At 40.7% G+C, this 22,798-nt stretch overlaps 1 protein-coding gene and 1 non-coding gene across 2 annotated transcripts in view; both read right to left on the bottom strand.

Moving 5' to 3' along the window:
* Positions 1-13,271: 13,271 nt before the first annotated feature.
* On the bottom strand, positions 13,272-13,344 carry TRNAE-CUC (transfer RNA glutamic acid (anticodon CUC)). Its single transcript has one exon. It is a non-coding gene; the product is annotated as a tRNA-Glu (tRNA).
* Positions 13,345-17,438: 4,094 nt separating this feature from the next.
* JADE3 (jade family PHD finger 3) overlaps positions 17,439-22,798 on the bottom strand; it is a 154,759-nt gene continuing 149,399 nt past the window's right edge. The window contains exon 11 of the mRNA XM_007450832.1: positions 17,439-20,523. Coding sequence (XP_007450894.1) covers positions 19,613-20,523 — 911 coding nt within the window. The 3' untranslated portion in view covers positions 17,439-19,612. The remainder of the gene's footprint in view (positions 20,524-22,798) is intronic.

The raw sequence follows: 22,798 nt of genomic DNA, 5'->3' as shown, positions 1-22,798 counted from the left end.
GAAACTACCTCATTGGTGGCCCTCTGGGCATCCTTCTCCTGCTGCCCTTCCCATCCGTGCAGCACGGTGTTGATTTCCTTCTCTAACGGCCCAAAGGCCAATCTTCCTGCTCTGCACTTTTCTGAACTGCATTTTAAGAAATGCAGTTCATCAGTGATAATACACTAAAGTAGAAATAACATCCATATTCTTTTTTTTTAATTTAAGTATAGTTGATTTACAATGTGTTAATTACTGCTGTACAGCAAAGTGATTCAGTTATACATATATATATATGTTTTTTTAATATATTCTTTTCCATTATGGTTTTTCATAAGATGTTGAATATAGTTCCCTGTGCTATACAGTAGGACCTTGTTGTTTATCCATCCTATATATAAAAGCTTACATCTGCTAATCCCAACCTCCCACTCTATCTCTCCCCCAGCTCCCTCCCCATTGGCAACCACCAGTCTGTTCTCTATAACATCCATTTTCAAATTCAGACAATGGAAAGGGGGGAGAAAAGGACATTGTTGGGGCACCACTGTAGGAAATGACAGCCCCTCAGCTATTTCTTGCTGCCTAGGAAGGCACCATGCCAGTTTGGCAAGGAGTCTTGAACTCCACAGGCAGGGACATTCTATGCTGGGACTTTAGGCCAGAGGCTGTGACCAGCGAACAGGTAGAAGAAAAAGAAAAATAATCAGAAAAGAAAAAATCCTTACTTAAGAAACCCACGTGGGAGAGGAAAGACAGACAACTTTCAAGAGCCTTCTCTCTTTCCCAGACTGTGTCCTGATGATGATCAAAACTGCCTGCATCTACACCCTTCTCCTTGACAATTATCTGATTTGAAGTCACTGGTCCCGCACATGGATGGGCAAATTAATGGTAGGGGAAAATAATCTTTGGTTTGATATTACCTTCGATAAACCGCTTTTTTTTTTTTTTTTTTTAAGAAACACAGCTCAAGTCGTCCTCAAATGCTGCCTGCCAGCGCTGTAGCATTTGCAGTCCTCACTGGCTGTTAAAAATTGGCAGAGGTTCTAAAGGCTTTCCTGCTGTCAATCTGAGATAAGGCCCAAGATCAGACGCGGGACTTTTGCAATCGCAACTTTTAACCCCACGCTCCGTGGTGCAAGCCGGGGGGAGGGGGTGTCTGGCAAATGTCCCTTTTCTGCTCGGGCCACCTGTGCGGGCGCGGGGCCCGGTACCGGCTGGCGGCGCAGCCGCGGCCTAGGGTGCCGCGGGGAAGCTGAAGGTTGCGCCCGCCTCCTCCCCAGCCCCGGCGTGCCGAGTGGGACGCGGGTCCCCGGGTGGCAGAGGGGGTCGGTCTCCTTTCAGCCACGCGGGTTTGGGGGTGGGGCTGGCTGTCGCCAGATGTCCCCTCTCCAGGGAGGGGGCGGGAGGCCGGCCTGAGCAGGGCACTCACCAGCCTGATGACTTGCAGGTGGCTCAGAGGTCAGGTGGCAGAGCAGGGCCCGCGGTGGAGAGTCACCCGGCCGGGGCTGTGGGTGGGAATCGATTCCCTCCACGCCTTCCCTCCTCCTGGGCAGGAAGAATCCAGCAGAGCCCGCCAGGGCAGGGAGGTGGGATAGAGGCTTGGAGCCCAGTGAACCTAAGCTTTGGAGTTTGGACGGATAGCTAAATGTAATCTCTGACTTAACCAAAAAAAGTTATCCAAATGCCTCACCGAGAGATTGGGTCGAGGGTCCGGTTAAACACAAACAGGTTCAAAAGGAAAGTTCAAGCGGTTAAACAAATCCTATTTTCCTAGTGGAGAAGAGTCAACTGGAGGCCAACTCTTGCAAAACGTTTTTGGCGGGGCAAGAGGAGAGGCTTTATTTGATGCTTAGTGAAATAAGTCAGACAGAGAAAGAGAAATCCTGTGTAATATCACTTATAGATGGAATCTAAAAAATACAACAAACTAATGAATATAACACAAAGAAGCAGACTCACAGACACAGAGAACAAGCTAGTGGTTACCAGTGGGGAGAGGGAAGGCGGGAGGGGCAAGGTAGAGGTAGGGGAGTAAGAGGCACAAGCTACTATGTATAAAATAAATAAGATACAAGGAAATATTGTACAGCACAGGGAATATAGCCAATATTTTATAATAACTATAAGTGGAATATAAACTTTAAAAATTGTGAATCACTATGCTGTACATCTGAAACTTACGTAATATTGTACATCAACGATACCTCAATAAAAAAAAATCCTGTGGAATAAATATTCCTAAACTGCACTCAGTTTCACATTCTCCATTGAGAGCCTAAATGCATTCCTGGCTCTGCCACCTGACCATCCATACTTTCTCTAAATAACCCACAAGTTTAAAACATTAAAAAATAAAATTAAGGGAGGGAGGTAAACAGAATGGTGGCTGCTCCTGAGGGATGCGAGTCAGGTATTAACTGTGAAGGGGAGTTGAGGGAATTTTCTGGGGTGATGGAGCTGTTCTGCAACCTGATGGAGGCGTGAGTTGCACAGGTGTATGTACTGTCAAAAACCATCCAGTGCCACGCTTCAGATTTATGCATTTTATTGTATGTGTTGAATCCAAGGTCGGTGTTACCTCACTATTTATATCTCTCAGTCAAATGTCCCATTCTTTGCCACCTGCACTATCAAATCGCACTCAAATCACAATCATTGTGGCATTCTAATTTCCTTTAATTCACTAAGGAGGAAGAACCAGAAATCAATACCTAAAGGCACAGGCAGGAGATGGTTGGAGCAATCTCAGTTCAGTTTACGGTCAGTATTTAGAATAACTGGTGTTTATGGCCTCAATTATTTCGCCCTCACACCGGGAGGTACTTAAGACAACTACTCTCCCATGTCCCCATTTACGTGTGGGAAGGAAGTCTACAAAGTGAGGAGCCTCCGAAAGCCACACATCCAGCTGGGAAAAATCTGGCAAAGAGCCCAAACCATCGGTAGAAAAGTAAGAACTTGAAGGACATTTTCTTGGGTGAGGCAAAGACTGGGACTGCAATCTCCAGATGTTGGGGTTCTCTTGTGCCTTCTTCTTATCTCGTGGCTTCCTCTAACTCCTCAATGCTGATGACTCCTCCAAATATATCTCAGCTCAGATCTTTCCCCTAAACTACAGTCCTGTAGCTCAAACCTTCTACTTAACAGCACCACTGAGCTGTCCAAACTCAATCCCATTACTCTCCACAAACTGCCTGAGCACTCTGTCCTGGTGACTGGGACCATGGTCCAGCCAATGGACTGTGTAAGAAGCCCAGACACCTCACTAGACTTCTCTTGTTCCCTACCTCAAGTCCAGTTAGTCACCAGATCATAAATATTGTCCCTTTAATGTCCTTCCAGCTACGTTGGCACTGCCCTAGTTCATTCAGGCCTTCCCCATTTCTTGCCCAAATTGTTGTCATCTTCTTGGAGGTCTTGTCTCACACCTTTGGACCTGCTGCCAAGATGGCCCACTAGACCATGAGTCCTGTAGAGCAGGGGATGCAACTTATTTACCATCTCCTTCCCAGGTCCCACCACAGTACTGACACATAGAGCTTGTTCAATTACATGCATTTTTTTTTTGGTAGGGAAGGGGTAACTATATTTTGAAAAAATTTCAGTCTTACAGAAAAGTTGCAGGAATAATATAAAGAATTCATGACTACCCTTCATCTAGATTCCCCAAATGTTAACAGTTTGCCACATTTGCTTTATCCTTCTCTCATTTACATATATATATATATTTTATGAACAGTTTGAGAGTTAGTTACAGACATGGTGCTCCTTTACCTTTAAATACTGTGGTGTGCATTTCCTGAAGACAAGGACATTCTCTTATATAACCACAGTACAGTTATCAAGATCAGGGAATTTTTTTTTTTTGGCCACACCACGTGGCTTGTGGCAATCTTAGTTTCCCAACCAGGGGTTGAACCTGGGCTCACAGCCACAGTGAAAGCGTAGAGCCCTAACCACTGGGCCACCAGGGAATTCCCAAGATCAGGCAATTAACATCCATATAGTATTATCTAGCTGAGTCTCATCAGTTGTCCCACTAATGTTCTTTCTAGCAAAAGAAAAAAAGTATTTCGTTCCCAATTCCAATCCAGGGTAAAGCATTGTGTTTAGCTGTGTTTAGTCTCCTTTAACCTGGAACAGTTCCTCAGCCTTTTTTTCTTTTATGACATTGATATTTTTGGAGTTCAAAGCGCAGGATGTTCCTTAATTTGGGAGTATTTGCTTTTTCCTCATGGTTAATTCAATTTATGCCTTTTTGGCGATACAATAAAAGTGATGCTGTATCCATCTTAACATCTGGAGGTAAATGATTTGTTAACTTTGATCACAGTATGTGGTTATTGAATCTTTATAAAATACAATCTAGTCCTACCACCCTTCAATGGACCTAAAAGCATATAAGGCCCTGCAGACTTGCTGGTAGTCCCATCTTGACCTCAGTCATGGTCTAGCTATATACTGTCTCTGCTTCTTGCCTTTGAACATTCTATTCTCTGCCTAGACACGTTTTTCCTCCCACTAAATCCAACCCCTACCTCTGTACTGGGCTAACTCCTACCTATGATTCACCCTAGTGTCCCCTCTACCAGGAAGCCTTCACTGAAAGCCCTGGCTCTGACATGTCACTTGTACAGCACCCTGTCTTTACGTTTTATTATAATACTCATCACACTGCCTGAGAACTGTTGGTTTGTCTGTCTGTCCCACTACATTATGAGCTCTTAGAGGGTAAGTCCTGGATCTTTTATTATAAGTCCCTTCATTCATTAATTTGTTCATCCAGTCACACAAATCTGGGTTCACTGATTCCTTGCCATGAAGGAGAACATATACACCATGCGATGTCTCGGTAAGAAGGTGTTAGATTCTATTATGGGATGTGGCCTTGTGTTAGGCGATTTGAGGGGAGAGTCCAAGGATTGGAGGCTGTCAGAAAGTGGGGGTGATTCTATGATTGGGTATCTTAATCCTTATCTAGAAAGGTGAGGCGAAGGGAGTGATTGATAAAGAAGCAGCACCCATTCATATGAGCTAGGAGAGGGTGATGTTTAGTCATTTGGGGAATTTGGACAATGCTTATTAGTTTAGTTTTTGTCTTGATCCATTACAGTCATAGGGTGGCCTTGTCTGATGTTTGCAATCTGTGAAATTGGTCATGTCCATCGGGAGAGCACCAAGGCCTTGCTGTGAGTGCCAGGCCAGCTCCTGGATGTCTGGGGCTGCATTTCTTTCTCATTCCCCACCTTTCAACCAAGGTCAGATGAAGTCAGGCCACAGGACATGAATTTATATATTCTAATCACCACCATTGCTGAGATATTGCTGATCTGGAGGTGGCATCGAGAAAATTGTCTGCAGGAGGACTTTTGCAAGTCTCTCCTGCTCCTTTTGTTGCAGGATGAGGTATTGAATCCTCTGATGTAACAAGGGCTGCACAGTGGCATTTACGACTCTGGACAGGATCCATCGGCCAAAAGCATCACAGGCAGTTACCAGAAACAAGATGATGATTCGTCCTCGTAATAGACTCTGGGCACAGGGGCCTAGATGACCCAACCCAGGCCATGGAAATATGTCCCACGGTTCAGCTGGTCTCTTGTAGAGAGCCAGGTGTCTTTTTCTTTTAGCCTCATCAGAAATTGTTCTACTTGACCTGTAGTATTTATGTAAGTGCAGCAAGAGGTATTGCTAAAGCTAACTCGCTCCTCGGATTGCTCGTGACAGCCGGGCTGAAGAATTTAGACTTTTTTGGGGGGTGGGGGAGCCTTCTAGAGTAGAAGTTGTGTCATTTATGGAATCTGTTAGGGTCTGAGACAGGGTTGGGGCCACCTTTTCACCACTGTGGGAACCGCAGCTCACAGAGAATGCAGGAGGAGCCAGTTATCTCTCTGGGAGTTGTCCAGATTCTGCTGTGCTGCCCTCTTCTTTTTTTTTTTTTTTTGCGGTACGCAGGCCTCTCACTGTTGTAGCCTCTCCCATTGCGGAGGACAGGCTCTGGACGCGCAGGCCCAGCGGCCATGGCTCACGGGTCCAGCCGCTCTGCGGCATGTGGGATCGTCCCGGACCGGGGCACGAACCCGCATCCCCTGCATTGGCAGTGGACTCTCAACCACTGCGCCACCAGGGAAGGCCCTGCCCTCTTCTTTTCCTGAAAATTTGATCCTCTGGAAGAGAGGTAGTTTTAAATATCTGAAAGTCTCTAACAATTGCCCCAAATATATTGGATAAGTTAGTGTGTGGCAGCTTGGTGTAAGTCTGATGTCCACCTCAGAAATGGTATCCCAATGGAGCACAGACTTTATTGGGAGTATAAGTATCATTTTGCATGAGCTAATTATATGTCCCTTGAAATGGGCAGATAACGTGAGTGGAGGTAAACAGTTCCCAAAAAGAGTGTCTCTGAAGAGAACAAATGTTTGTAGGGAATTCCCTGCAATCCAGTGGTGAGGACTCCAATCTTCCACTGCTGGGGTCCCGGGTTCGATCCCTGGTCGGGGAACTAAGATCCCGCAAGCTGTGTGGTGCGGTCAAATTAAAAAAAAAAAATGTTTGTAGCTAATATTAGTTCTCATTCCTTACGGGCTACGTTTTGCTGATAGGGTTGTAGTAACCTCAGTAGAAGCATTTTGTTGATGTGAGGTCAATTTTTATGTGACTGAAGCTTGGGATTAATGATATGGGGGAAACTTAAGAACCAGAAGGGACCTATAAAAGGAAACGTACCTTCTCAGAGGTGTTTAAAAGAAAAAAGATTAAATTTTTGTCAGCAAACAGTTAAATTCAGAGCAGTAGCTATGGTCTGAGAAAAACCCATCAGAACATTTTACTTTTTCTGAAGTGGGAGATCATAAAGGGTCAAAAGTCATAGGATGAAGGTAAGGAAGAACATATTGAGCCTTAGAGTCAGTTCCTAGGGAGTGTAAAGTACAGTAACAGGCAAGATGAGTGGTAAAAGGAAGGGAAAAGGCCACTGAAGAATCAGAAAATTAACCTTGGGCAGAAGCTGTCAACTTCTGCGGTCAGCAGTTTCTGGAGGGATCCTAAGAATCCTGTTTAAAGTATTCCAATGGAATGGCCATCCAGTAGTCAGGATGAAGTGATGTATATCTTTTTTTAAATTTTCCACATCTTTATTGGAGTATAATTGCTTTACAATGGTGTGTTAGTTTCTGCTGTATAACAAAGTGAATCAGCTATATGTATACATATATCCCCATATTCCCTCCCTCTTGCGTCTCCCTCCCTCCCACCCTCCCTATCCCACCCTCCCTATCCCACCCCTCTAGGTGGTCTGTATATCTTATAAGCTGGGAAACATGAACTTCAGTATCAGTACCTTGGAGTTTTAGTGTTGTGTCGGTTGCTAACAGTACCTGAAAAGGTCTTTTCCACTGAGGCTCAAGGGCAGTTTTTCTCTGATGCCTCTTCAGAAAACCAAGCTTTCAGGTTTGGGATCATGCAGAGGCTGCTTAGGTGGGTGTTTTGAAAAAGCAGCTGTACTTGTTGGTGATAAAGCTGGAGGTATTTTGTGATTTCCCTGCTGTAATTAATGATATCAGCATGTCATAGGGTAGAGTCTAGGATTGGGATTACTCTCCAAATCCATGGGGCAACTCGCTATTAACTCAGGAGGAGGTAACTTGTGGATCCTAGAGGGGACAGATCTTACTGCTATCAAGGATAATGGCAAGACTTTAGGCCATGGACGTTCAAGGGGTTTCTGAGAACTTTAAAAATTTTGGTTTTAGAATTCAGTTAGTTCTCTGCACTTCTCCTGAATTTATGGACGATAAGTACAGTGCCATTCTAGGAGATAAGAATAAAGAGTTATGTTCAGTGGCCAGTGTTTTGTATCTGTTTCTTACTTAGAAACTGTCCAGATATCCAAAGATTATTTATTAATTAACTTACCCATTTATCTAAGGCCTTAAAATCAGTCAGGATCTGGAAATTTCAATTTTAGCTAATATGTTAAATCTTTGTGATTTGTAGCACTTTAAGAAATTCATAAAATTTCATAACTCTTTAAAAAGTTATTATCATTTCATTTAATTGTTCATAAATATATTTTTTTCGGGAAGTTATGGAAACAATGGTAACTTACTTAACTCATAAAACCAGTGTAGGAAATTTAGAAAGGTTAAATAATTTAACCCTGGTTTTGTACAAACCAAAATATTGTGCTGACATTATTTTTAAATGGTAAACTAATTTTTAAAAACTCTCAGTCATGGGACTTCCCTGATGGTCCAGTGGTTAAGACTCTGTGCTCTCAGTGCAGGGGGCCCAAGCTCCATCCCTGGTCAGGAAACTAGATCCCACATGCCACAACTAGGAGCCCACGTGCTGTAACTAAGACCCGGCTCAGCCAAATAAATAAATAAAGACTAAGTTGTATCAAAAGCTCTTCTTCATCTTGGAATTAAGCTCTCTTCTTCTTTTCTCATAACTAGAATAACAAAGGCTATTATGCAAGTACACTTTTCAGTGTCTACAAAAAGAAACAATTTAATAACATTTTCTTTTTTTAGACATTTTTGACAGCTTATCTGGACTAGAAAAAATAGTGTACACATAACAACTGAATGTTTTTTGATCAGTTAATCTTTAAAAGTTTCCTAAGGGGGTAAAACAGAGGGAGAGGGACAAAAATTAAGAGGGACCCAGCTTCAGACAAATATGAAATTACAATTTTTAAAGGGTAATTATGTTGCTTTTTGAAGAAGGAAGAATGTATTGATACAGAAACCCCATTTTGACAAACACAAGAAATAGTAAGAAAGATAAATAGATATATAGATATTGAGATTACAGCTGGTTTAGACAATAACTCAGGCCACTGACAATTTTACCAATCTAAATAATTTTAAAGCTACCATTCATTAATCCCTGAAGTATAGAAACAAAGCTAATATATTCTCCTATGTTAAAAAAAATTCTCTTTTAGATAAAAACAATCTCCTCATGACTCATGAGGGTTTCTTCCCTTTTTGTTCTAAGGTACCCTTTTTTTTTTCTGGCCGTGCAGCACAGCTTAGTTTCTGGACCAGGGATTGAACCCGGGCCACGGCAGTGAAAGCTCCGAGTCCTAACCACTGGACCACCAGGGAAATCCTCTGAGGTACTTCTTAAGTGAACAATCTTGTTCATGTCAGAAATTCCCCAGTGTGGCCATGGTAATTTCAAACTGACCCTAGATGAATTATGCCAGGTAGAGAATATGATAGTAGGAAAACATGAAGGAGGCAGGTGTTTAGCATAGAAGGGTTGCAGTTTTAGATTCAGAAGACCCCATGAGAACTTCCATGGGCCGTAAGGATGGTGCTTGTGCAATCTTGTGTCTCTAGAGCGTGGCTGAAGCCCAACCATTACCCAGCAGAAGCTGAATAAAACCTCCTGTTTGCAGGCTAATGAAACAGAGTTCCTAGGGACACAGAGACATAATTGAAGAAGTCTTTTTAAGGTTTTATTTTAATAGCTTTATTGATGTATAAGAGACATACAATAAACTGACATATACAAAGAGTATAATTTGGTTAGTTTTGACACATACACATATGCCTGAAGCCATTACCATCATCAAGATAATGAATATATCCATCACTCTCAAAAGTTTCTTCTGGCCCTTTTATTATCTCTCAGTCCTGCCCCTCTGTGCTCCTAACTCCCAGGCAACCACTGATCCACTGTTACTCTAGATTAGTTTTCATTTTCTAGATTTTTATATACATGGAATTATACAGTACGTTTTCTGTTTTGTCTGGCTCCTTCACTGAGCATAATTATTTTGAGAATCAAAATATCTATCCTGCTGTGTGTAGTACATTCCATTTTTTAAAACATCTTTATTGGAGTATAACTGCTTTACAATGGTGTGTTAGTTTCTGCTGTATAACAAAGTGAATCAGCTATACGTATACATATACCCCCATATCCCCTCCCTCTTGCGTCTCCCTCCCACCCTCCCTATCCCACCCCTCTAGGTGGACACAAAGCACCGAGCTGATCTCCCTGTGCTATGCGGCTGCTTATTACTAAGAGGTATTTCACTGTATGTAAATACCACAACTTGTTTATCCATTTAAGTGTTGTTGGACATTTGAGTTGTTTCTAGTTTCGGCAATCACAAACAAAGCTACTATGAACATTTGTGTACTAATCTTTATACGAACATTTGCTTTCATTTCTCTCCAGTAAATATTTAGGAGCAGAATGGCTGAATCTTATGGTAGGTGTATGTTTAAATTTGTAAGAAGCTTCCAAACTGTTTTTCAAAGCAGCTGTGCCGTTTTACATTCCCACCACCCACTTATGAGAGTTCCAGTTCACGTGGTATGATGAGTCTTTTAAGTTTTAGCCATTCTAATAGGGGTGTAACAGTATCTCACTGTGGTTTTAATTTGCGTTTCCCTAATGACTAATGGGGTTGAGCATCTTTTCATGTGAGCATTTGCCATTCATTGTCTTTACCAAAGTGCCTGTTGAGATGGTCTGCTCATTTTTTAATTAGGTTATTTTCTTGTTATTAAGTTGTGAGGATTCTTGACACATTCTGGATACCACTCCTTTATCAGATAAATGATTTGCAAACCTTTTCTCCCAGTCTGACTTCTTTTTTCATCCTAGCAACAGTGTCTTTCAAAAAGAAGTTTTAATTTTGATGAAGTCCAATATACCAGTATGTTCTTTTAAGGACAGTGCTTTTGGTGTCATATCTAAGAAGTTTTTACCTAACCAAGATCCTAAAGGTTTTCTTCTTTGTTTTTGTCTAGAAGTTTTATAGTTTTAGATTTAGCTCTTTGACTCATTCTGAAATTAATTTTATATATGGTGTGAGGTATTGATAGGAGCTGTTTTACTTTTTACATATGGGTATCCAATTTTTCCAGTATGCTTTTTGGGAAGAGGATTGTTGAAGACACTCCTCTTTTCACTAAATTTCTCTGAACCTTTGTTGAAAATCAGTTGCCCACATATATGAGTCTACTTCTGAATTCATTCTGTTCCACTGAGCTATATGTCTATCTTTACCCCAATACCACATTGTTTTGATTATTGTATATTTATAATAAGTCATGAAATCAGGTAGTGTCAGTCCTCTAACTTCACTGTTTTTATTCTAAGCAGTTTTGCCTATCCTAGGTCCCTTGCACTTTCATATGAATTTTAAAATCAGTTTATTAATTCATCCCCCCCCAAAAAAAAACCCAGGTGTGATTTTGATTGGAATTGCATTGAATCTATAGACCAACTTGGGGATAATTGAAATCTTGATAATATTGAGCCTCCTGATCCATGAACATGGTGTCTTTCTCCATTTATTTAGGTCTCCTATTTTTCTCAGTAATGTTTTATGGATGTCATTGTAAAGGTCTTTCACATCTTTTGTCAGATTTATACATAAGAATTTCACATTTTTGGTGCTGTCATAAATGGTATTATTTTTAAAATTTCAACTTCTGATTGTTCCTTACTAGTATATAAATATAATAGGTTTTTGTAAGTTGACCTTTCATCCTGCAGCCTTGCTAGACTTCCTTACTAATTCTGGTAGCCTTTTTTGTCGATTCCATCTGATTTTCTACATAGATAATCATGTCATCTGAAAATAAATAAATATTTATTCTTTTCTAGTAAGGATGCCTTTCATTTATTTTTCTTGTTTTACTGCACTGACTAGAAATTCCAGTATAGTGTTGAAGAGAAGTAGTGAGTTCAGATACTCTTGTCTTATTCCTGATCTTAGGGGGAAAACATCGTCTTTCACTATTAAGTATGATGTTAGCTGTAGGTTTTTCATAGATGTCCTTTATCAGTTTCAGAAAGTTCCCTTCTATTCTTCGTTTGCTAAGCATTATTATCAGGAGTGAATATTGGAGTTTGTCAGATGCTTTTTATGTATCTTTGAGATATAGCAAATTACACTGATTATTTTTTGAATGTTCACTCAAACTTGCATTTCTGGAATAAATCTCACTTGGTCATTGTTATAGACTGAAATGTTTGTGTGCCCCCAAATTCATATGTTGAAGCCCTAGCCCACAATGATTTGGTATTTGGAGGTGGGGTCTTTGGGAGATAATTAGGTTTAGATTAGGCCAGGAGGGTGGGAACCTCATGATGGGATTAGTGCCCTTATAAGAGGAAGATTTCTCTCTCTCTCCATGAGAGTAGGCACCAAGGAAAGGCCATGTGAGCACACAGTGAGAAGGCAGTTGTCTACAAGCCAGGAAGTGGGCCCTCACCAGACATGGATCTGACAGCAACTTGATCATAAACTTTCCAGCTTCCAGACTGTGAGAAATAAATTCCTGTTGTTTAAGCCACCCAGTCTATACTTTTTTGTTATAGCAGCCCAAGTGGACCAAGATAGTCATGATGTATTATCCTTTTCATATATTGTTGGAGTTCAATTTGCTAAAGTTTTAAGAACTATTTTTTTTTTTTTTGCGGTACGTGGGCCTCTCACTGTTGTAGCCTCTCCCGTTGTGGAGCACAGGCTCTGGACACGCAGGCTCAGCGGCCATGGCTCACAGGCCTAGCCGCTCTGCAGCATGTGGGATCTTCCCTGACTGGGGCACGAACCCGTGTCCCCTGCATCGGCAGGCGGACTCTCAACCACTGCACCACCAGGGAAGCCCCTTAAGAACTTTTCTGCATTTACCTTATTTATTTTTATAAATTTATTTATTTATTTATTTTTGGCTGCGTTGGGTCTTCGTTGCTGTGTGTGGGCTTTCTCTAGTTGCGGTGAGCAGGAGCTACTCTTTGTTGTGGTGCACGGGCTTCTCATTGTGGTGGCTTCTCTTGCTGCGGAGCATGGGCTCTAGGCGCAGGGGCTTCAGTAGTTGTGGCTCGCGGGCTCTAGAGTGCACTCAGTAGTTGTGGCGCAGGGGCTTAGTTGCTCCACAGCATGTGGGATCTTCCCGGACCAGGGCTTGAACCTGTGTCCCCTGCATTGGCAGGAGGATTCTTAACGACTGCACCACCAGGGAAGTCCCTCTTCTTGATAATTTTTGAACTGGGCTAATTTTAAATTTTCTCCCGTTGCGGAGCACAGGCTCCGGACGCGCAGGCTCAGCGGCCATGGCTCACGGGCCCAGCCGCTCCACGGCATGTGGGATCTTCCCAGACCGGGGCACGAACCCGTGTCCCCTGCATCGGCAGGCGGACTCTCAACCACTGCGCCACCAGGGAAGCCCTGCATTTGCTTTAAATAAAGGATATTGACCTGAATTTTTTTGGTGGGGGCCGTGCTGCCAACACTGCTTGCGGGATCTTAGATCCCTGACCAGGGATTGAACCCGGGGCCACGGCAGTGAGAGTGCCGAGTCCTAACTACTGGACCACCAGGGAACTCCCGATCTGTAGTTTTCTTATGTCTGTGTCTGGTTTTTATATTAGGTTAATGCTGGCCTCATAGAATGAGTTGAGAACTATTCTCTCCCGTTCAAATTTTTGGGAAGAGTTATGTAGGATTGATATTATTTGCTCCTTAAATGTTTGTTAGAATTTACCAGCAAGGTCCTTTGGGCCTGGAGTTTTCCTCATAAGAAACTTTTTAACTGCAAATTCAATTTACTTAATAAAGGGCTTTTCAGGTTATCTATTTACTTTTGAATGTGCTTTAGTAGTTTGTGTCTTTGAGGGAATGTATCCATTTTGTCTTTGTTGTTGAGTTTACTGGCATAAGGTTGTTCATAATATTCCTTTATTAGTCTTTTAATATCTGTAGAATCTGTAGCAACGTCATTTCGCTCATTTCTAATGTTGATAATTTGCCTTTTTTTTTTTTTCTGATCAGTTTCACTAGAGGTTTATCACTTCTCAAAGATCCAGCTTTTGGTTTCAATGATTTTCTCTACTGATTTTCCTTCCTAGTTCACTGACTTCAGCTCTGATCTTTATTATTTCCTTTCTTCTACTTTGGATTTCCTTTTCTTTTTAGAATTTCTTAAGGTGGAAGGTGAGGCCACCGATTTGAGACCCTTCTTTTCTAATATAAGCATTTGGTGCTATAGAATTTCCCCAAGGCACTGCTTTAGCACCATCCCACAAATTGTATTTTTTCTTTTTCATTCAGTTCAAAATACTTTCTATTTCCTTTTTCAGTTCTTCTTGGACTCATGTGTTATTTAGAGGTGTGTTTAGTTTCCAGTAATCACATTTTCCAGAGATGTTTCTGTTATTGATTTCCATTGTGGTCAGAGAATGTTCTTTGTTTTTGAATCCTTTTAAATTTATTAAGACTTGTTTAATGGCCCAGAATATGGTCTGACTTGGTTAATGTTCCATTTGCATTTGAAAAAGATGTATATTTTGCTGCTGTGGGGTGGAATGGTAAATGTCAATTAAATCTAGGTGGTTGATAGTTTTGTTCAAATCTTCTATATCCTGATTTTCTATGTACTTGTGCTATTAATTAGACATAAACTGTAATTTCAGGTTTGTCTGTTTCTCCTTGAAGTTCTACTAGTTTTTCCTTAGTGTATTTTGAAGTTATGTTATTAGGTGCATAAACATTTAGGGTTTTTATGTCCTCTTGATGAATTTGCCCTCAAGTGATACTAATATAGCCACTCCAGCTTTCTTTTGGTTAGTGTGAACATGGTATCTTTTTCCATCCTCCTACTTTTAACTTATTTGTGTCTTTATACTTAAAAGTGTGTTTCTTATAGGCAGCATAGAGTTGCATTCTTTAATCCCCAAGCTCTGCTCAGGTCCCTGGGATCTTCAAGAACTCTCTAACTCTCCAAGCTACCCATTTCCTTGTAGGAGGCTCTGATAATTAGAGCATCATTCCTCATAATGAGCCCCACCTGCCTTCTATCACCTCTCCCCCAACCCCGCTCCCCAGAGTTACACTCAGTGAATTATTTCCACTTCCCGAGGATAGTTTTTCAGACAACAGGGACATCCAAACCTATGGCAAGTCCTTAGGCAGTGCCAGATCCAGGCACACTGGATCAAGCAAGCCATGGAAGATTACCCAAGGCTACCTGAGACGTACCAAAGGCTACCTTGGAAAAAGTGGGTGGGAGGGAGGAAATAGAAAACTAATTTGTATAGGGAAGGATTTTATTGACTGAAAAAAACACATATTTTTCCATTTCCAGAAAGTGTTTCAACTAAGATAGAAAGCACAGGACCAACCTAGAGTGGTCAGCTGCAGCCCAGGTGGGCCCTTTGGGAAGGAGGTATGTGCCCCTGAAAGGATAAGGAACACTTGCTCTATGCCTAGTGTATTGGCTTCCTATTTCTGCTATAACAAATTACCACAAATTTAGTGGCTTAAAACACCACAAATTTGTTCTCTTATAGTTCTGGAAGTCAGAAGTCATGGTGTAGACAGGGCTGGGTTCCTTCTGGAGACTTCAGGGGGGAATTCATTTCCTTGCCTTTTTCAGTTTTTAGAGGTCATCTGCATTCCTTGGCTCACGGCCCTTCTTAGCATCACTCCAACCTGCTGCTTCCATTATCACAACTCCTACTGCTACTGATTCTGATCCCCCTGCCTCCCTCTTAAAAGTACCCTTGTGATTATACTGGTTGGGCTCACCTGGATAACCAAGGATAATTTCCGTATCTCAGGTCCTTAACCTTAATTACATCTGCAAAGTCCTTTTTATCATGCAATGTAACATATTCACAGGTTCCAGGGATTAGAATGTGGACATCTTTGGGGGGCCATTATTTAGCCAACTACACTCAGTTACAGGTTAGACTAGCTATGGAGAAGGCAAGTTCACCAGGTTCTAGCTCCATCGCGAGGCCTGTCCAGTCTAGATTTATGTGAATTATCTTGCTCTTTGGATGTGAGCTTCTAAACTGTTTGCCTTTGTGTCAGATGACTAGTCCAATCTTCTGTCTAGGATGGCAAGAATGGAGCAGTACAGAACTCATGAGTAAACCCCCTCTCAGGTTGTTTTCTTCAGGGAGAAGCTGAGCAGAAACTTGCTGTAGTAAGTACAGCTTAATCAGCCCAATTCCATCTTTCTAGTTTGTTTATAACCTGACAATCGGTAAAAATAAAGGAAACTAAGAAGGTGGGGTGGGAGGAGTAGTCGGGGAAGAGAAATTAATGCTGGGGTGTCCAGGCTGTGAGGTTGGAATGCTCACACCCAAACCCACTTTAACAAGATGAGAAATGATGGATGCTCTGAGAGTTTGTCAAGATGATTAATATATTTAGGGAGCATCAGGTCAAAGAACTCATCAGTGATCAGACAGGGCAGGAAGCACCAATCTGGGGCGTGAGCACCCCCGTCATCTCGGCTCATTTCAAAGACAACTATCCTCATGGTTTCAGGTCATGCAATCTGTTCCAATCCATGAAGTAAAATTAACTGAATTCACAGAAGCCTCCTTCAACAATGATGAACTGAGTATTACAGAGCTCCATGTGTAGGAGAGACAGCCTCAGGGTAGGCCTTTGTTTATTAAAGTTATTTTTAAAAATCAATATGTAATTGCTGCTTTCCATAAAACTTGAAAATAGGTGAATTAAGGTTGTGAAAATCTAATAAACATGTGTTATAAATAAGATACATTTTTTGAAAATATCCCATGAAGGTTATTCAGTGGTGAATAAGGTTTTATTTTTTCCTCCATTCTTAAGGGTCAGCAAGCATGCTGAGGATTGTAAAGTCCTGGAGGGAAAAAGCCCTGGGACTGTGCATCCTCTAGTTTATTCTATGAATTTAAAAGTTTCTTCAACATGAAAACAAAGGTTCACCTCTTATTAGAGATATAGACATTAGAATACACCCAAAGCTTTTGTTGGCTATAACAGAGTGGTATTTGTAGTTTTAGTACTCCAACATTTTACCTAGAAATTTACTGAATCAAAACAGTTATCTATGAAGGAGAGAGAGGAGGTGGTGGTGGAGGGAGAATGCAGGGGAAGAAGGGGAGAAGGAGGGGGAAGAGAAGATGGGGGAGAGAAACAACCTTATCTTTTAACTATCTTCACTAATGATTTACCCAATGACCTTCAGGAAATTTCTCAAACATAATGAAAATGTTTATAAATGCCCTCAAAAATCCCTCCATGACACTACATAACCCCTATAATCTTAATATTCTCATGTGACTACAAAATAGAATGAATATTGTAAAGAATGTATATTTAAGTGAGGCCTGATCTAAGCCTTCTGAACTTTGTGACTTTAGACAGCCTCCACTCCCCTAGTGATTTATGTTGATCCTAAGGTTCCGTCTTACTGGCCTGATGAAATCATGATTTGCAGGTAGAGTCCAATTTCCGAGTTCTCTTTGTTCCCTGGTATTGACATGAATCATGAATTTGTGCTTCTAAACATTCAATTCCTCCTTCCTTTCCCCTTACCATCTGTTGTGCTTAATGAATAAGATTTTTTTAAATATAGAACATATGTAAGCTTTTCTAAAACCCATATGCCAAAATAAAAAATTACCACACCGACAGTAGTTAACAGTTTTCATAATTTAATGAAAAAGTATCAGTAAAAAGGTGACATTTGAAAAAAGACCGAGTTCATCTTTGAAAACTGGACTACATAAGACAAAACGAAAAAAAATTTAACAAAGAAGATTAAGAGGTAATACTTCAAACAACAGCAAAATGTAGCAAATACATTTGGGGGCAATTGAAATGTACACAACTGAAGGCTCCTTCATTTACCTAGGAAAATCCTGTAAAAATATTACAACTATGTTTCCCTGACTGAAATTATTTTAGTCAATACTCTCCCAATGGCATTACATATGGAATTTGGCTGAAGCACTTTTTCAATGTTTGCTTTTCTTCCCACTCACTCAGAATTGAAAGGCATGAAAGGACATAGGCTACTGCACTGGCCTCTAACAGAAGGAGTTTATAACATAGCTCCACTACAATTTTATTACCATGAAGGTGTCAAATTAATATCGAACCCAGGAGAATGCAAAGAAAAAGCACAGAAACCTAGTGCATAAATAGGAGAACTACTGTTCCTCATTTGGATAATCCATAGCTTTGTCCATTCAAACAAAGCATAGGACACCTATTACACATGCTATGGCATGTTCACACATGTACACAGGCACAAAAGAAACATTTTGAAGGTGTAGCCAAAGGAGAGGCAAAATACAGACGTTTTCAGAAAAGGAGGAAGAAATAAAAGCAAAGGAACTCATTAACAAAGCTACAGGTTACAGGAACAAAAGAGGGGGAGAGGAAAACTGCTGAGTTTCCCATATTGACGGAGAGAAGAGGGGCCCCTGCCTTTACTGCAGCTGGGCTGTTTCACCAGGAAGCAACTTAAAATATCTAAAATGGCCTCTTTTGTCTGAAAAGTCTCACTGCATGTTCCCAAACTACAAGAAAGAGAATATTAATTTAAGGCTAAGAAGAAAAGAGAGCAGAGAATTATAGTTGGCTTCACACTTTAAAAACTGTAACATTTTCCTCTTCTTTAAACACGAAGCAGGTATGTTTTATCTCCCACTAATGTAATTATTCTCTTCCTCCCAGAAATTAATAAAGGCTGATAGTTTGGGAACAGAGTATGAGTAACTTCTGAAAAATAGCTCCAGCCCTTTTGTTTGGGAAATTGCCTTGGATTCAAAGTTGGTACAAAGCTAAATTATATCCATGTGTTAAACACATGCTTTCAAATTCTGTTTGACAATAAAAATCTGTTTCAAAATTAAAGCAGGTAAGAATACTTAACCTCTCTGCATTTTACTATATCTTAATTATACCTCAATAAAAATTTTATAAACATTAAAGCAGGTATACAAAAACTGTCAGCCAAACTTATTTAAGTCAAACTTATTTGAAAACAATAACACAAAAACCCTGACCTGATACAAACCCTCCAGAAATGTTCTCACTTTGGGAAAGGCTCTGGGATCCTTCACAAATGCCTAAACTGAGAGGATCAGAGCATTTTCCTTGGAAGTAGTACTTTTGTAAACACTATCCACAAGTTAGCCTTTTACGCTTGTTAGCTGGGTGAAATAGTTACAAGTGCGTCCCCAACAAGCAAGTCTAGGAACAGGCACTGGACACTTATAAGCATTAGGTGTATTGACTTGGTAAGTTAAGATACTGTGAAAGGAACTCAACCTTGTTCAGAGCAAAGGAAGAGAGTAGTGAGTTTGACAGTATCTGAGATATTGGTCCCTGGTCTCTCCCTGAAGAGGGTTTCCAGGTACCAGTGGAGTTAGAAACTTCTTACAGACAGGAGCTCTGGAAGTCACATGCTGTAGCTTCAAAAGATAAGTAGTTTTAGTGTCTGATAATCATGGTCTCCTGCAAATCAAGGACAATGCAAGGACTCTTAATACATATGTGTTAATTAATTGGAAAGCTGCCCCAATGTATTTACTGAGCAAATACTCTGGTCCCAGCTGTTCTCACTAGCCTCTGGCAACAAAACAAAACAAACCCCTAAACTTTTGGACAATATGTAATTTCTGTGATGTGCTCGTGAAAATTGGACTTGAAACTGATTCAAAAGCTGCAAGCCAATTTACTGTGGAAAAATTTTATCCTTTTCACTACAATTCCTCCTAACATATACTAGAATCCTTTTGGTGTATGGGTTTTCCCCAATATATGAGGCAAAGGCAAAGATGGAGTTTTTCTTGGAATTTCTAATCACCTATGCATTGAACTGTGGGAAAGGGGATATGTCTTGCTTTTACCACGGCAATCCCGTCTGGAGTCATGGGGAGGAATTTCCCTGTCTGAGCTATCTCTCTTTACCCTAACTTTCTCTTTATTCCCATCACTTTCTGCTTCTGAATCACTCAGCTCCAAATCTGGGCAATACCCATCATTTTCCTGATATGGAGCTCTCCCTGCAGACCGCCTGACAAACTGCCTGCCCCAGAGCTGCTCCTTGGGGTTAGTATTCTTGGTTGGCTTCACATAGCATGGGAGGTCCTCTGTGGTCCTCACCCACCTGTTGGTGGCCTCCTTAAAGGACCTGCTGAAGTGTTCCATGGTAGATTTTCTAAAGCTGCCCTGACTGCCCAAGTGGGAGCTGAGCATCGGCTCCTGGTCACAGAACATCTCACTTGAGCTGTCTTTTTGGGTGACATCCCCAGACCAGCTGCCCTCCAGGCCATTGGATTTGGCAAACTTGGAGTTAGGCTGACTTTTCCCATTCCCAATGGAAGACTGTCCATGCAGGGCAGCCTGAAGGACCAGAGGCTTTCCCAGAGACTGCCCATGATAGAACTCTGGAGATGGAGTTATCCAAGCAGGACTGGGATCCTTTGCTTCACTCCTAGCATGGCTGAGACTGGCCGGCAAACAGTTATTCTTGCTCTCTAGTGGATACCTTGGGTATGACTTCATTCTCATTTCTAGTGATTCCTGAGCCACCTGCATGCTCCTCATATTGCAAACAGGGGAGCTGCCATCAGGAGAGATAGGTCCATGATCAGGCTCCGTGGAGCTGTTTCTGCAGTCTTCTGGGGCTGATTTGGGCATTTTTAACTTTAAGGTAATTCTTGGTGGTGGGTAAAACAATGAATTTTCTAGTGCATTTGTCAAAGGAAGTCCTAAGATCAAAAAGAAAGATTCATTTTAAATGACAGAGTACATTTTCATGCAAATGGACATAACAAGAAAGTGGGGGCAGCAATACTCATAATCAGACAAAGCATACTTTAAAACAAAGGTTATAACAAAGACAAAGAAGGGCATTATATAATGATAAAGGGAGCAATACAAGAGGAGGGTATTACATTCATTAACACATATGTACCCAATACAGGAGCAACTAACTATATAAAGCGAATACTAAAAGATATAAAGAGACAAATTGACAATAATACAATAATAGTAGGAGACTTTAACTCCACTTACATTAATGGAAAGATCACCCAGGTAGGAAGTCAATAGGCAACAGTGGTCTTAAATGACACAATAGACCAGTTGGACTTAATAGATATCTATAGGGTATTACATCCAAAACCAGCAGAATACACATTCTTTTCAAGTGCACATGGGATGTTCTCCAGGATAGATCACATGCTAAGCCACAAAACAAGTCTTAACAAATTTAAGAGGAGAGAAATTATATCAAACATTTTTTCCCAACCACAATGGTATGAAACGAGAAATCAATTATAGAAAGAAAAAAGTGAAAATAAACACGTAGAGACTAAACAACATGCTACTAAAAAAACCAATGGGTCAATGATGAAATCAAAGAGGAGATCAGAAAATACCTTGAGACAAATGAAAATGCAAACACAACTTTCCAAAATCTATGGGATGCACCAAAAGCAGCTTTAAGAGGGAAGTTTAGAGTGATACAGGCCTTCCTCAAGAAACAAGAAAAAATCTCAAGTAAACAACCTAACCTACCACATGAAGGTATTAGAAAAAGAACAAACAAAGCCCAAAGTCAGCAGAAGGAAGGGAATAAAGATCAGAGAAGAAATAAATAAAATAGAGATTAAAAAAAACCCAATAGAAAAGATCAATGAAACCAAGAGATGTTTTTTTGAAAAGATAAAATTGATAAACCTTTAGCCAGGCTCACCAAGAAGAAAAGAGAAAGGACCCAAATAAAATAGGAAAGGAAAGAGAAGAAATAACAACAGATAATACAGAGATACAAAAAAATCATAAGAGAATACTATGAATGGTTACATGCCAACAAATTGGACAACCTAGAAGAAATGGACAAATTTCAAGAAACACACAACCTGCCAAGATTGAACTGAGAAGAAACAGACAATTTGAACAGACTGATCACTAGTAGTGAAATTGAATTTATAATTTAAACAAACTCCCAGCAAACAAAAGTCCTGGACCAGACGGCTTCACAGGGGAATTCTACCAAACATAAAGAAGAACTGAGACCTATCTTTCTCAAACTAGTCCAAATAATAGAAGAGGATGGAATACTCCCAAATTCATTCTGCAAGGCCACCACTACCCTGATACCAAAACCAAAGACACTACAGAAAAAGAAAATTACATGCCAATACCTTTGATGAATACAGATGCAAAAATCCTCAACAAAATATTACCAAACTGAATCCAACCACATATAAAAAGGATCATACACCATGATAAAGTTGGATTTATTCCAGGGACATAAGGATGGCTCAACATTTGCAAATCAATCAATGTGATACATCATATTAACAAAAGGAAGGATAGAAAGCACATGATCATCTCAATAGATGCAGATAAAGCATTTGACAAAATTCAACATCCATTCATGATAAAAACTCTCATCAAAGTTGGTACAGAGGGAATATAGCTCAACATAATGAAGACCATTTATGCCAAACCCACAGCCAACATCATACTCAATGGTGAAAAGCTGAAAGCCTTTCCTCTAATTTCAGGAACAAGACAAGGATGCCCAATCTCACCACTTCTATTTATCATAGTACTGGAAGTCCTAGCCACAGCAATCAGACAAGAAAAAGAAATAAAAAGCATTCAAATTAGAATGGAAGAGATAAAACTGTCACTATTTGCAGATGACATAATTCTTTATATAGAAAACCCTGAAGTCTTCACCCAAAAACTATTAGAATTAAAAAATCCAGCAAAGCTGCAGGATACAAGATTAATATACACAAATCTGTTGCATTTCTATATACTAATAATGAACTATTATTTCTCAGAAAGTAAAAAAAAAAAAATCCCAACGGGCAGCATTTGTTCCCTTAGGGTCCATACTGAACACTCATAGCCCCCATCTCTACCAGGGCCTGCCACCTGTTGCTGCCACAAGCAGTTATGGGGCTGGGTCCCACTAATCAGAAGCCACATGGTCTAGGGGCCAATTTCCTTGGCACCATGGAGGCT

The sequence above is a fragment of the Lipotes vexillifer genome, unplaced genomic scaffold (genome assembly GCF_000442215.2).
Source record: "Lipotes vexillifer unplaced genomic scaffold, Lipotes_vexillifer_v1.1 scaffold129, whole genome shotgun sequence".
In the NCBI taxonomy this organism is placed as follows: Eukaryota; Metazoa; Chordata; class Mammalia; order Artiodactyla; family Lipotidae; genus Lipotes; species Lipotes vexillifer.
The sequence above is the reverse complement of the archived record's forward strand: the minus strand, read 5'-3'. Positions and strand labels throughout refer to the sequence as shown.